This window comes from Echiichthys vipera (assembly GCF_963691815.1).
Source record: "Echiichthys vipera genome assembly, chromosome: 15".
NCBI lineage: Eukaryota > Metazoa > Chordata > Actinopteri > Perciformes > Trachinidae > Echiichthys > Echiichthys vipera.
The window spans coordinates 5,797,178-5,810,543 of NC_139840.1; the positions used below are offsets into that span (position 1 = coordinate 5,797,178).

Sequence of the window (13,366 nt, forward strand, 5' to 3'; positions counted from 1 at the left end):
TTTTGAGAAAGACAATCTTGTGTGAATGTGTAGGTACCTGCTTGGCGGTGGATTAGGGGTGTACTGTACAGACAGGCCGGACGTCCAAATGAAGCCTCATGAAGCATCAGTGGTATTTGTTGACCCCACTAGATGGAGCTCTTGGTTCAAAGAAAAGGGCTCAGAGAGCTCCATCTATTGGTGTCATACAGGCTCCGAATCAAAATGACTCAAATTAAAAAGTTACAGTTACTGAGTGCGTATTAAGAGGCAATTTTCATGTGAAAAATTTAAACTCACTCACTTCCCAGGAGATTCAACAATCTAACCTCAAAGAACAACTGTTCACACATAGCCCCGGGTGACCCCAACGACTGTCGTTCAGTCTCAATAGAGCACTAACCAAGTCGAAACCTACTACCCACCAACGACTGTCACTCTAACAAACTTGGAGCACAAAGGGTTCCAGTGACATCATCGGCCTTGTGAGAGGTTAAATACCTGGATCTCACACCAGTTAGTTGGAGCAGTCCCAGCCTGGTCCTGGTCCAGTCCCAGCCTGGTCCTAGTCCTGGCCCTGGTCCTGGTCCAGTCCCAGTCTGGTCAGATGTGTGAACTGATGAAGCCTCTTGGATGAGAGGTGAAACGTCTTCCTAGACAAATAACCAAGTCCAGTTGTTTTTGACTGAAATTGCTTTGAGGATAACGATGACCTGGACGAATGAGAACACTCACAGGCTTAACTCACTCACTCATCTTCAGCCTCTTATCCGGGGTCGGGTCGCGGGGGCAGCAGCTTGCTCTAACATCTCTCCATTAATTGCATGTATATAGGTCCTGATTGTGCATGTGTGTAACCTGAATAATAAAAAAAATGTAATTTCCCCTTGCGGGATTAATAAAGGAATTCTTGTTTTGTGTCTTTAGTGTGCTCAAGATAATCCACGAACAGAACCCACTCTCATGGTTAAGTGGAGGCAGGTATCTCAAACCGTGGACAAATCCTCCTAAAACGATGAATGAATGGATTTATACCACTAGAAGTAAATAAGCAATTATGCTTCTGTGAGCCGACCCTTCAGACTGTGACCCGATCTACACTTGTAGTCACCAAACGACCCTACACACTTTTTGGACATAATTGGACCTGATGAGTTCCTGCTCTGTTAGCGGTGTCTTTTTCACACCCCGATGATTCATTAGCTCTCCTGTTGATCTCATTTTAACTCGTTTTTAATTAGTCTTTTGTATTCACGAGTGTCTATTAGTAGACCACTTTAATGGACGGGGACATTGTGGGAGTTCGTATGAGCCCAGATTTCAAACACATACAAAACAAGAGAGCGAGGCAACTGTGTCTCTCTGTGTTTGGGAGTTTTCTCACTCTGATTACAGGATGAACATCAGCCGCTCTAACTGAGAATAGAGGGGGGCGACATCATCAATCGCTGTTAGGCTCATTATAACTGTATTCCTTCCCCTAGTGGACAGCATGCTGAGAGACCGCCTCCACTGATAAGTCCTGCTGCGCAAAGTTGCATCTAACGGGGAAAATCTCTTCAGGCTGTGTTTGTAAGGAAAACGTGTTATCAAATTTTCATCTGTGGCTTGAAGCAGGATTTTTTCTGACATGGAAAGCTCTCCGGGATTTCAAACTAGAGATCTGTAGAGGCCTGCACATCATGTTAAATCAGTAACATCACAGTTTCTGAGCTGCATGGATCTGTCTGATCTCTCCATGTTATTTTATACACACACGTGTTTCCCAGACTGCTGTGATGGGACTGGAGGTTACAGTTGAGTAAGTCTGCAAATTTGACTTTTGGCAGCAAAGGAATCCTGAAGTCTGCTGGAGAGTGAACACATAGATAGCTTATGGATTTCATGTGCATTTCTTGAAGTGCATATATTGATTTTTCTGTCTGTGGATGTGATGCACCACATCAGATGTTAAATCAAGAGGCCAGAAAACAGCACTAGGTGGAACAGTGGTTAGAGCAGTCGCCCCATGTAAAGAGGCTGAAGGTCTTTGCTGCATGTCTCCCCCTCGCTCTCACCCCATTTCCTGTCTGTCCTATCTAATAAAAGGCTTGAAAACTGCCAAAAAAAAACAAGAATAATAAAAAAGAAAACAGCAGGAAAGTCAAAATGATGGTATTTTCTTCAAAATAGAAAACTGAATTAATGAGAACCCTTGACCTCTGTCGAATGCTTTGAATTTCCCTTCTTACGCCAGGAAATCTCTGGTTTTAGAATCCATTATCAGGCTTTAACCCCGACCCAACATCAAGGATCTCATCCGTTTGCATCTGATGCGCCACAATCCCGCCGCCTTCCTGAGCATCTGCATCGCAAACAGGACTTTGTGCACTTTCTCTAATGTGTTTTTTGATTATCGTCCCTTGAAAATCGTTGTATGATGTAGTTTTCATAAAAAAGCTCTAAAAAGTTTGCATTCTGTGATGTGTATTATGGTGCCATGCGTGTTAAGACAGAAGAGTAGTGTTGTAGACTATTATCCCTTACGTTGGTCATACCATATGACCAACGTAAGGGATAATAGATAAAATAAAGGCATACACATCACGTCACTGGTGCTAATGTAGATTAACAGAAATATAAGCGATTTCTTTTGTCCTTTAAAAAAATCTACTATTCATAATCTATAATAAAAAATACAGCCTATCATTAGCAGGGAGGTCATAGGTGTATTTGATCAACTTCATTAAAGCTGCATGCCAGTAAGGTACCAGTTCAAGGGCCATATTGTGTCTTGCACAAAATCAAGTTAGGCAGTGGCACATTTAATAGCGAATCACCAGTTTTAAGGCTTGAAAGATGAAACCTGAGAGCAGTCTTCTTGGTAAATAATGTTAGTTGTCACAGAGCACAGAGTCCATTGAAACATTATATATTCCATTTTGAATCACTGAATTTTCTTCACATTCCTGACAATGATATCCAAAGGCTACAGCAAAATTATATTCCCACAGGGTGGAGAAAATGATAAAAAATGAAGACTGCATGAATATCAAAGCATCGATATTATGAGATACAATGTCATGGCATGGGAAGTCAAATATGAGATATGAAGTGTAAGTCAGTGTGATACTTAGACCTCTGACTTAGAAGTCACAATTCGAACGTCGCTGAACATAAAATGTAGCTTGCATGGTTTGATTTGAAGAGAAGTTCCAGGTTACGTTTAAAACTGGGTGTGTGATGAGACCAATCATTCAGGTTGTGTCAACCCGTTGATCTTCACACTGAAGTAGGAGGAACTACTGTAACACAAGGGTCAATGTAAGGGATAAGTAAACAACGTTTCCTTTGGAAAATATCTCTTATTAGAGGTCTTTATTCCACTTTGATAAAGTCGACGGTTTCTCTCCAAAGTTACATTCAACAACCTTTCATTAAGCTGACACACAGGTAGACCTCCACACCCCCAGTTCATAACTTTATTACTCACATCTGTTGGTCACACAATGATCACAAGACAGCGATTCCTCCCTCATATCATATTTTTCAACATTCCAGGCATACATACTTATATTTACTATTTGTACAATATACTGTCATTAAATCCATTCATCCGTCCACCCCATCAACATGCACGCACAAAAACACTGTACAGATGGATCAATGGTGTCATGTTTAAAGGCTGTTTGCCTAAACACTTAATATCCATGAGTTGAGGAGAGACACGGCTGAGTACCATTTGTTGTTTTGCTTTTTTAAAGTTCTGATCGCTGCAGGATGATTTGTTCTTAAAGCCAAATGGAGAAAGTGGCGTGCAGATATATACAAAGTGATAACTCCATATGTGTTCAGAGGACCCCGGTCCAGTATTTTAGAGATAGAAAGAGGCAGAAGGGGAACAACATATTCAAAATAAAGAGGAAGAGAAAGGGAGAGCAGTACGGCAGAAAATGTTCATCTAATTCCTAAATAAAAGACCTCCATATCGCTCCTTCTCCGTATTCTAATGGTCTCTTCTCTTAGTGTCTATATGTCTAAAGCCAAGGACAGGAGTTTGGTTTCTTCCGTTGGTTCCCCGGTGGGATTCACACAGGCGTGATGATACGTTATACAGTACAGCACATTCTCCAAACTCCAATACTGACGCCTCCTTCTCTGTGATAGAGGCTGTTGGGGCCCATTCTTCTGCTTTGGTCTCAGTCAGTCTGTGCAGTAGTAGAGGCTTGTTTGGCCCATGTATTAGTTTTAGGAATCCAGTGTCAGGACAGGAGGATGTAACGTTTGCAGTGAAAAACAGCTGCAGGAGAAAATTAAACTGAAAAGTGCTTTTTTTTTTGGTCGCTAGTTAGTTACATCTATGTTTTGGTTCATGACATATTGGCGTGGCTTTGGTCCGAATGTCGTACGATTGGAGAAGCCGATGACCGCAGGTTGGTTTGAGATGAAGAGAAGCTGCCCGGGGCCCGGGCTGGATCGAGCAGAGCCAGGCCTGGAGAAAGAGAGAGAAAAGCCTCCAGCGTCTCTTCCTACCTGCCAAAAATGTTCTCGTACTCCAGCAGTATCAGCTCCACTATCTGGTTCTGGTAAACCATGTGGACAGCTATGTTCCAGGTCTCCGTTTCAGGCCGCAGCAGCGTGGGGCCGAACACGATGGCCACGCTCTGAGTGGTCATGCGGTTTTCCTCACCGTAGTCGATCACCCTGCAGCAACAAGGAGAAAGTTAGACACAGTGTCAAAGATCAACACCCTAAAGGAAAAGAAACCCCAACAAGAACACAGACTTCACACAGAAATACTCTGCTGTTCATCAATCTGCTCCATAATGCTGTTACTATATTTGTAGAATCAGGTTTGTAAACTCATTATAATGCTGCAGAATTGAAATTAAGACACATACCGATGCACTCAAGCAACAGTAATATGTAGAGACAAACTTTAAAAATAAATGCTATCATCTAAACGGATTACTGGCCGGTATGGTGGAAGAGGCACTCAGATATTTGACTTGAGTAAAAGTAGAAAAACCACAGCGTAGAAATACTCTGTAATCAGTAAAGGTCCTGCATTCAATATGTTACTGCAGTAATTATCAAAAAGAAACAAGTACTCATGCAAAAAGATCCATATGAGAATAATATTTAGGATTCATGGATTGTAATTATTGATGCATGTGTGACGGCTGTGAGGCTAATCCACTTTAATGCTGCAGCCAGGAGAGGCGGAGCTCGTTTGAATAGTAGCAAAGTCTACAAAGTTACTCAAGGTATTATGTACAAGTTACTGTATAATCTGTATGATCTTCATCTAGTTAATTGTCTGCTAAGTTCCTATCTATCAAAGGGTGAGGTAAAACAATGGTGACTGATCATATGACCCACTAATAAAAGCACTTGTATTAAGTGCTTTGCGGAGTATTCCAATCTGAGTGCCTGTGACAGACAGTCCTGCGCAAAATTCAAATGCAGCGCTGTTAGTGACGCTTTTCACGTCAGTCAGCAGCTGTTGGTCTGCCCCAATGGAGCTCGGCAATGAAGCGTATGCTGCAAATTCTGAGTCAGGCTTGTAATATGGGCAGAAGTGTAAAAGGAAGGTGTGTGCGCGTATGGGATTAAGAGGGTAACATATAGGGTATCAAGTAGAGACGTGAATGTGTCAATAAAGTTTAGAAAAGAGCTAAAAAAAAGTATGAGTACGTCATACAACAAGGCCCGCTCTAATGTGTCTGACCGGCACAGGTCCATTTCATCACTGCGGAATCACAATGGAGGATAGACAGACAGAGAAACAAGACCGTTCAACTGTGAACGTGACAAGATGGAGGCTCTGAAAGAACAGGCGCGCCTGCAGTTACATCTTACTACCAAAGAGGCCGCTTGAAACAAGGTATCTCAAATCTTACGGATTATAACTTTAACGTAGCAGAGCAAAAAGAACAATATTTTTCTCTAAATTGCAGTGGAGTAAAAGCAGCAGGAAATAGAAATACTCAAGTGTCTTAAAATAGCACTCGAGTAAATGTACTTAGTTTCTTTCCAACGCTGCCGGCTGGGATGATGGATGACCTCAATTTATGTGTGTCCAAAGATAATATGTTTCAGTGTTTGGCCCCTGAAAGGCTGTAATTTTGATCCCTGGTTTAACGTCACTTCAAATGTAAGTTGCCGTAGGGCTCAAATGATGAGCCGATTAATCAGTCATCAGAAAACAACTATTCAGATACCTGATTAATAGTTTTTTTAAAGTAATTTATTAGGTAAAAGTGCCAAACATTGTCATGTTCCTGTTTTAGATGTGACAGCTTTTCTCCATTTTAATGTTTGTAGATTGAATATTGTGAGTGTTTCTACATTTGTAGATGTTAATGAACAATTTACATAATCCAAGTGTTGCAGCCCTAAATGTCTGCATGAGATACACATTGTTTTCATGTGGAATGGTGCCTTTCGTTGTTGTTGTTTGTAGTAAACTATTCTGTTCTGACGGGGAAAAGAAATCAATAAAATACAGAGTTTTTCTCACTTCCTGAGGTGTTTGAAGAGAGCCTGCATGGTGTCATGGTTGGGTTTAGGCAGCTGTCTGACCAGATCTTTGATGGACTGAACTCGATGCTTGTAGTCTGGTATCTCTGCGGAAAAGAAAACACAACATGAATTTAAGTCTGAGTGAACATGAGGATTCGTGCATTCTTTTAACTTTTCACTCATGCAATGTTGGATAAAGAGTTGCTTGATGCTGGTGGTTTATGGCTAAGTTTCCAGCACTTAGGGTGCACTCACACTGTCCTTTCGCACTGGGCCAAAACAGGTTTTTCGGGTAAAGCCTAGTGCGTTTGACCAGTGTGAGTGTAACCGCTCCGCGCATACCTGCGGCCAGTGAGTGCGCCCTTAATCGCTAAGTGATTTTCTAAGTGGGATTTTGGGGTCCCATGTCACTTTCCATGAGGTAAGTAATTCAATTTTAATTCCCAACTGGACAAAAAAAAGAATGAAACCTCAAATCAAATGTTTCACTATTCGATACCTCCCTGTAATCTATTTAAATCATTCAAGTACGCCTACAATCTGTCACAAAAACCTCTCCATAAGGATATCCTGGGGAAAAAATGGTCCACATCACAGGGGACTTCTCAATTTGAAAAGATAGTTTGGGGTTTTGCAGCAGTACATTTCAAGACGTTAAGAGGCTGGCAACATGATTTGTAATACAGAAAAGCCAGAGTTAATGCAAGAATAAATAGAGATATTCGTGGTACAGCTGTATTTAACACATACTGATGGCGCTGACAAAGTCATGGAAGAGAGCGTAGGTGAAGAGAGGCTCGGGCAGCTCTCTGAAGTACATCTTTAAGGCTCCAGTGGTCACGTGGATGTCCTCCCACTTCCCGTCCATCAGGTTCACCTTCTCATCTGGACACACACAAACCCTTCAGCCAGAGAGCTCAACGAAAAAACACTTAAAATCATAATACATGAACAAAAGAAATGTCAAGTAAGGTTACTCTGAAATAACCCTTTTGCATTATTCTCCGTGTTGTCCCAGAAAGCAGTGACTTACCGTGATTGACAGCGAAGCGTAGTTTTTGTATGATAGCCAGGTTCCCACTCACTCTGTACAGCCCGTCTACACACAGAGCTGCAGAGGATCATGGGAGGAAATCATTAATCAGTTCAGTTTTGAAAATTATTCCTGCAGTTTGTTTCTTTTTGCTTCGAGCACCAGAGGACAACAGTCACTATCCACGTGTTATCATGAGGCAGAGAATCCACCCTACTTTTACTGCAGTTACATAAAAAAAAAACACAGAATCACTTCCTTCTGGCTCAGGTGTGTTAAAGTGACACATATCTGAACCCACCGTTGTTCTCCACATGGTCGATGCACATCTTGACAAAGATCGGTACTGTGGCGTTCTCCCTGTGGCACAAACTGGACAGACTGCAGCCGAACACCTGATCTGAAGACAGGCAAAGACAAAGCGCCGTCATAAAACAGCCCGGAGTCCTCGTTTTGGCGCAGCGTGTGTTTTATCATCAGTCAGGCCTTTACAGTGGCCTGCAACACCCCCCTGTGTCTTATTAGTTTCTATGAGATGTACAAGAAAGGACAGCGTTCCTTCTGTGGGCTCTTCAAGGCAACAAACTTCATCAACAAGTATAGAAAATGACTATAATTATGAAATGTTTTCAGCTTAATTATTATGGAACTGTAGAATGAGAACTTTTACTGATTCCTGTGGGTAGTGTTGTTTTCGTCAACGAAAATGATGACGAAATATTGTCGTCAACGAACCTTTATCTGTGTTTGTCTGTGTGTGAGACTAGCGTGTGTGTCTGTGTCTGTGTGTGAGACTTGTGTGCGTGTGTGTATTTGTTTGTATTTGTCTGTAAAGTGTGTGTTTAGTTCCTACCTGACTGACTCACTCTATAGGTGCACTAAACTTCCCCTTGTTGGCCAAATACTTTCACCAGTTTTGTATTTCACAGAGCAAATCACACTGAACTGAATTTGGCATCAACATAAATTGGATTACTTCTTCTAGACCTGTACCTGCTGTAAACTTAAGATATGTGCATGTTAACTAAAGATATGTGCATGGGTTTGGCTCAAAGGAAATGTTGGTTTCCTCAATACTACTAGGTACTTTTATAATATTGATTAAATATAATTGCATCACTAAAAAGAGACTAATATACAATTTTCTGTCGACTAAAACGCTCAGACTTTAGTCGACTAAAACTAGACTAGACTAAAAGTAAAACAGGCCGCCAAAAACAACACTACCTGTTGGCAAACTGGACTCTATAAAACTACTGATTTATCCAAAACACTGATGACAGTAAACATACAGGTATTTTCTAAAGTTGAGCTTCCTGTGGTTAAAACCCAGCAGCTTATTCCACAAATGTACGACCTAAAATACCTAAGAAAGTAGGAAAACTGAGTCTTTTCCACAGATGTGAGAGAAGTTTGTGGTTCCAAGTACCTTCGATGTACCCCTTGTCTCTGACGGCCTGCAGGGTGGGACGGCGGGTCAGGAACTTCTTCAGCTTGTGTCTGGTCTTCTTGTTGTCGGAGGCGTCCATGCTGGTGGAGTTCTTCATGGCTGCAGAGGACAGATGGGACAGCACAGTTTTATACACCACTCGTCCCAACACATAGCGAACACGGAGAGCCGTTTGATATTTTTGAAGGGATGAAACTGATAATGCAGTTGTTTTATGGGGCAAGAAGGACACATGACACTTTCATTTTCAGTTTTGTATAATGTACCTGTTCGTTCAGCCTGCTGTCATGTATTTGGTTTGACTTTTGATGATTTATTATAAAATGCGTATGCAGCACTTTACTGTTAAAATACAGCAAATGTGATATGTGGTTATAGATCTGTTCAACACGGTTAAATACCACACAGACCTCGGCCTTTCTTTGAGTCTCTGTGTTCCTTCTCCTTGTCATGTTTCTCCACACCAGGCGATTCCGGCATGTCCTCTTCAATGGCCTCATCAGACTCCCAGGCCTAACGCACACACACGCACAAATAAGATACAGGTTAACATCTTAACTTCTAAAATTATTTGTCAAATTATTCAAACAGTTTCATTTCTGAGTTAAGTAGTTTCCCATGTATATATATATTTTTATTTTTTTAGTTTTAGTAGGATGTCTAGCAAAAACTGGAAGAAACATAAGCAGCGATTAATTACCCTGCAACACCAAATAGTATTTGTGCTGTATTCATCCCACTCTCTATCCCCTCTTTTCAGTTTGCCCTCACTGGTTAAACTGAGCAGCTGGTGCACAGTTGCAGATGCAGCAAAGTTCAAGGACGTCTGACTTATTGACGTATTTTCATTAAGTGAACATGGCGACAGCACTAAGTGACAAAGTCAACTCTGTTTCTCATTTAAACAATCTGGCACAATCAACTCTTCAGTTTCTAAACTAATCGTAATATTCTGTTGAAGCAGAGGCCACTGTTGTCAAAGTGGCCAGTTTTCAAACCAGTCTGACTATTTTTTACAAGTTGGGTGTTGGAATAACTGTACATAAAGTAATCTCATATTTACTCCAATTGCCTTTACATATAAACTAACCTTACTTGGTGTGTGTGTGTGTGTGAACAGCTAATTTGTGCAGAGTTGTTTTGCAGGTAGAAGAAATCAGATAAGCGTGACTGCTGATGAGTCGCCAAAGAACTATCTGTGCAAAAACAGAAACTGCTCATCTGTTTAAAGACAGAACATGTTTCAAGGACGAGCAACATGTGCCCCCTCTCCCTTACAGCACGTCACTCATAAAGAGAATGAATTGAGCAACATGTGAAGAGCTGCAGTTGTGTGTCCAGTCTCCCTTACAGCTATGACTCATATTGTAACTAGGGTCCAACTAAAGGAAATAAAGAGAAAGGGCTCGGCAGAGTGTGTTTCAGAGCGGTAGGAGATCGTAACTGAACGCATATCTGTCCGTTCTCCTTGCAAGTAAAACATACAACTGTTGTCTTTCTCTCTTTCGTTATGTTTTGGATGTTTTAGGTTGCTTGAACCTGACATTGGGTAAAACTATTGTTTTGGACATATTGTGATAATTTTGGGTTCTTTTTGTATCGTTTGGGCAGTTTCTAAGAAAGATACTTTGGACTATATTCCAGAAGATTGACAGGAGGTCTGTAGCTCGACATGCAAAAACAAATGTATTATTACAATTTCCAATTACATTTAGTATTTTGTAATAGCTCTGTGATAAATGATTTGTATACCCATATATGTGTGTGTGTGTGTGTGTGTGTGTGTGTGTGTGTGTGTGTGTGTGTGTGTGTGTGTGTGTGTGTGTGTGTGTATAAAAAATGAAATAAGCATGTAATATGCATGTTCTAGGCTCTGATTGGGCTACTTTGTGTCCAATCAGGCAACACTGGCAGAGCTTCCACATTTCAGGACTGTGTCGTGTTGGTCCTCACATGGGTGCTGATGGTGTCCAGCAGCGCTCGGCACCAGTCGCTGACAACGCTGTCGTTTTCTGACTGGATCAGCAGCTCTGTGCCGTGCCGAGTCTTCACCTGCAACCGTAAACCATATGAGTCATCAGAGTTACGCTCTATTTTTGTATTATTAAATTGTCTTTGTCTTTAGCTTGAGTCATTTTTACATGAGTGCTGAAGGATCCTAAATGTTTTGGAATTAAACCGACCCAAATCTTTACAGGTTGAGCAACAGGGTAACATGCCTGAAACTACACCTGAAGGAGTTTTTGTTTGTATTTGAGACTTATCAGTGCTATATTATTATACAAAAAGAAACACAAATACAGAATAAAAACAAGCAAGATATGGAGCCGGAGCGCTCTCCCACCTCTAAAACGTGCTTCTTGCTGGACTTGTCCTTGGAAGCCCACTCCACCGAGCCGCCCCTCAGGTCCACAGTGAACTCGGGTTTGGACTGACTGCCTCCAAACTGGACAAAGAGGAAACAAATCAAAGGAGGGCCAAGTAACACACAACAGCGCCTGTTTATATTGACCTCTTCAGCCTTGACTGACAATTTGTTTAGATGAGAAGAAATATGTGGCTTGGATAATGAAGAACATACAGATTCAAAGCTTGTATTTACCTTTCTTATCAGCTATTCTAACAAATGTGATCTACCTTCCTGTGCAGCAACTGTGCTGGTGTTGCTGTTGTTGTGGAGCACTATTTGTTTGATGTCTCTCGTTAACTTCAAAATCTTTTGTTGTTGATAAATGTCTGATTTTGTTCCCACACAAACAGGAATTCCCAAAAGGGTAATAACCAAAAATAACTTAAATAAATGCATATATTCTTTATATTTAATTCAAAATAAATGTAAAACGATGATTCTGTAGACTGACTTGACGCATTTGCATACTGGATTTAATTTCTCAAAATTAAGGAAAATAACCCTGGTGACACAATATAACTTCATTATCATTTCTTTTACCTCTGGAGCTCATTAGTTGCAGTGCCAGCTTAGCAGAAACTTCAGTTTCACATTAGCAACAGAGTCTGAGGAGTTTTTCTCCATACGGCATACACACGTGCAACTAAAAACCTAAAGTTATCCTGCCTTTGTCATCTGAATGACACCCCTGCAGACCTCCATTCATTTTCAAGAAATAAACTGATTAAAACTATGGGTTCATGAACTCAATTCTGCCTCATTTTAATGTTTAATGTAAAATAGTATTCTTTAAAGTCAACTGAAGCCACAGAGTGAAACTGTTTAGCAGATAATGATGCAGTGATTTTCATCCCCAGTGACACTGTGAGAACACACAGAGGGGTTGGGATCATGACAGACACAGGGGGGGGGGGGGGGGGGGGGGGTTGGTCTGGCATGCAGAGGAGGAGGAGGAGGAGGAGAGAAGCATACAAATGGAAGGAGGAAGCACGTACATATTCCTTCCATCATAGGAGATGGTAGGGAGAAGAGAAGGAGTCACTGTGTTAGCAAGACTGCATTGAAGGGGATGGAGGGGGAGAGGAAATTCAACCCCATGTCCTATGAAATGACCTGACGACCTCCTCAATAACTTAGGAAAACAAACTTTTAAGCAGTGCAGTCCTAAAAAGGTGGCACGGCTGTACAGGATCTTGCTGTGGTTAAACAGAAAAGGTGAAAGGTTTGTCTCACTAACCCAGCTAGTCCCGCCTCCTTGGGCTTTGGCGAATAGCAACGTGAATCCTTGGAGCACTGTCCAGGAAGAAGTCCAGTTCTTCCTGTAACGGATGTTCATAAACATTATTATATTCTAATTCCTCTCTTTCAAACATTATAATAATAATTATATATTATTTAGAGTCATAAATAAAGTACATCGGCTCTTTACTTTGAGTAACTACTAACTATTCACCCTTGGTTTTGGGTGGTGAATGCAATGTGTTAAAGTATTGGTCAGGAACTCAGTCTTGTTTACTTATACTTCAATAAAATATTGCCTTATGTAAAGTCCCTCTTCAAAACTATAGAAATGAATCATTTTCGCATATTTATAGATTCTCAGCTTTTTTAAGGATGTTAATGTTCAAATTAAAGTTAATTTCACAGAAAAGGCATATACACATGATTGTTCCAAGCAGAGCGTATGTGTTGATACATGTCTGGAGTAGATCTTTAAATCATTTTGGCAAATAAACGCAAAGTTATTGGACAAAATTGAACATAGATGTAGTAGAGACATTATTGAACAGAGAGGGGGAAAAAAAGGGTGCAAACTTTTTCGAAAAAAAAAAACTGAATTAAGTAATTTGTAACTGAGATGTCACACTGACATTGGCACAGAGTTTTAAAATGCTACCAAGCAGTGCTACAGAAAGAGAAGTCTCAAATCCTTCAAGAAGATGTGAAATACACATTTTTCATTGATCACGGAACAATATTGGCCTAACAA

The 13,366-nt window shown here is 40.9% G+C and overlaps 1 protein-coding gene across 5 annotated transcripts in view; it reads right to left on the bottom strand.

The window, feature by feature from the left end:
• Nucleotides 1-3,360: 3,360 nt before the first annotated feature.
• Nucleotides 3,361-13,366, bottom strand: part of LOC310957648 (rho GTPase-activating protein 12-like) — a 61,327-nt gene continuing 51,321 nt past the window's right edge. For all 5 annotated transcript variants that reach the window (XM_083928311.1, XM_083928310.1, XM_083928309.1 and 2 more), the window contains 10 exons: nt 12,614-12,695; nt 11,311-11,412; nt 10,920-11,018; nt 9,377-9,479; nt 8,946-9,065; nt 7,818-7,916; nt 7,517-7,594; nt 7,234-7,368; nt 6,482-6,587; nt 3,361-4,662 (listed from right to left, as the gene is read on the bottom strand). In XM_083928311.1, coding sequence (XP_083784437.1) covers nt 4,488-4,662; nt 6,482-6,587; nt 7,234-7,368; nt 7,517-7,594; nt 7,818-7,916; nt 8,946-9,065; nt 9,377-9,479; nt 10,920-11,018; nt 11,311-11,412; nt 12,614-12,695 — 1,099 coding nt within the window. In that variant the 3' untranslated portion in view covers nt 3,361-4,487. The remainder of the gene's footprint in view (nt 4,663-6,481; nt 6,588-7,233; nt 7,369-7,516; nt 7,595-7,817; nt 7,917-8,945; nt 9,066-9,376; nt 9,480-10,919; nt 11,019-11,310; nt 11,413-12,613; nt 12,696-13,366) is intronic.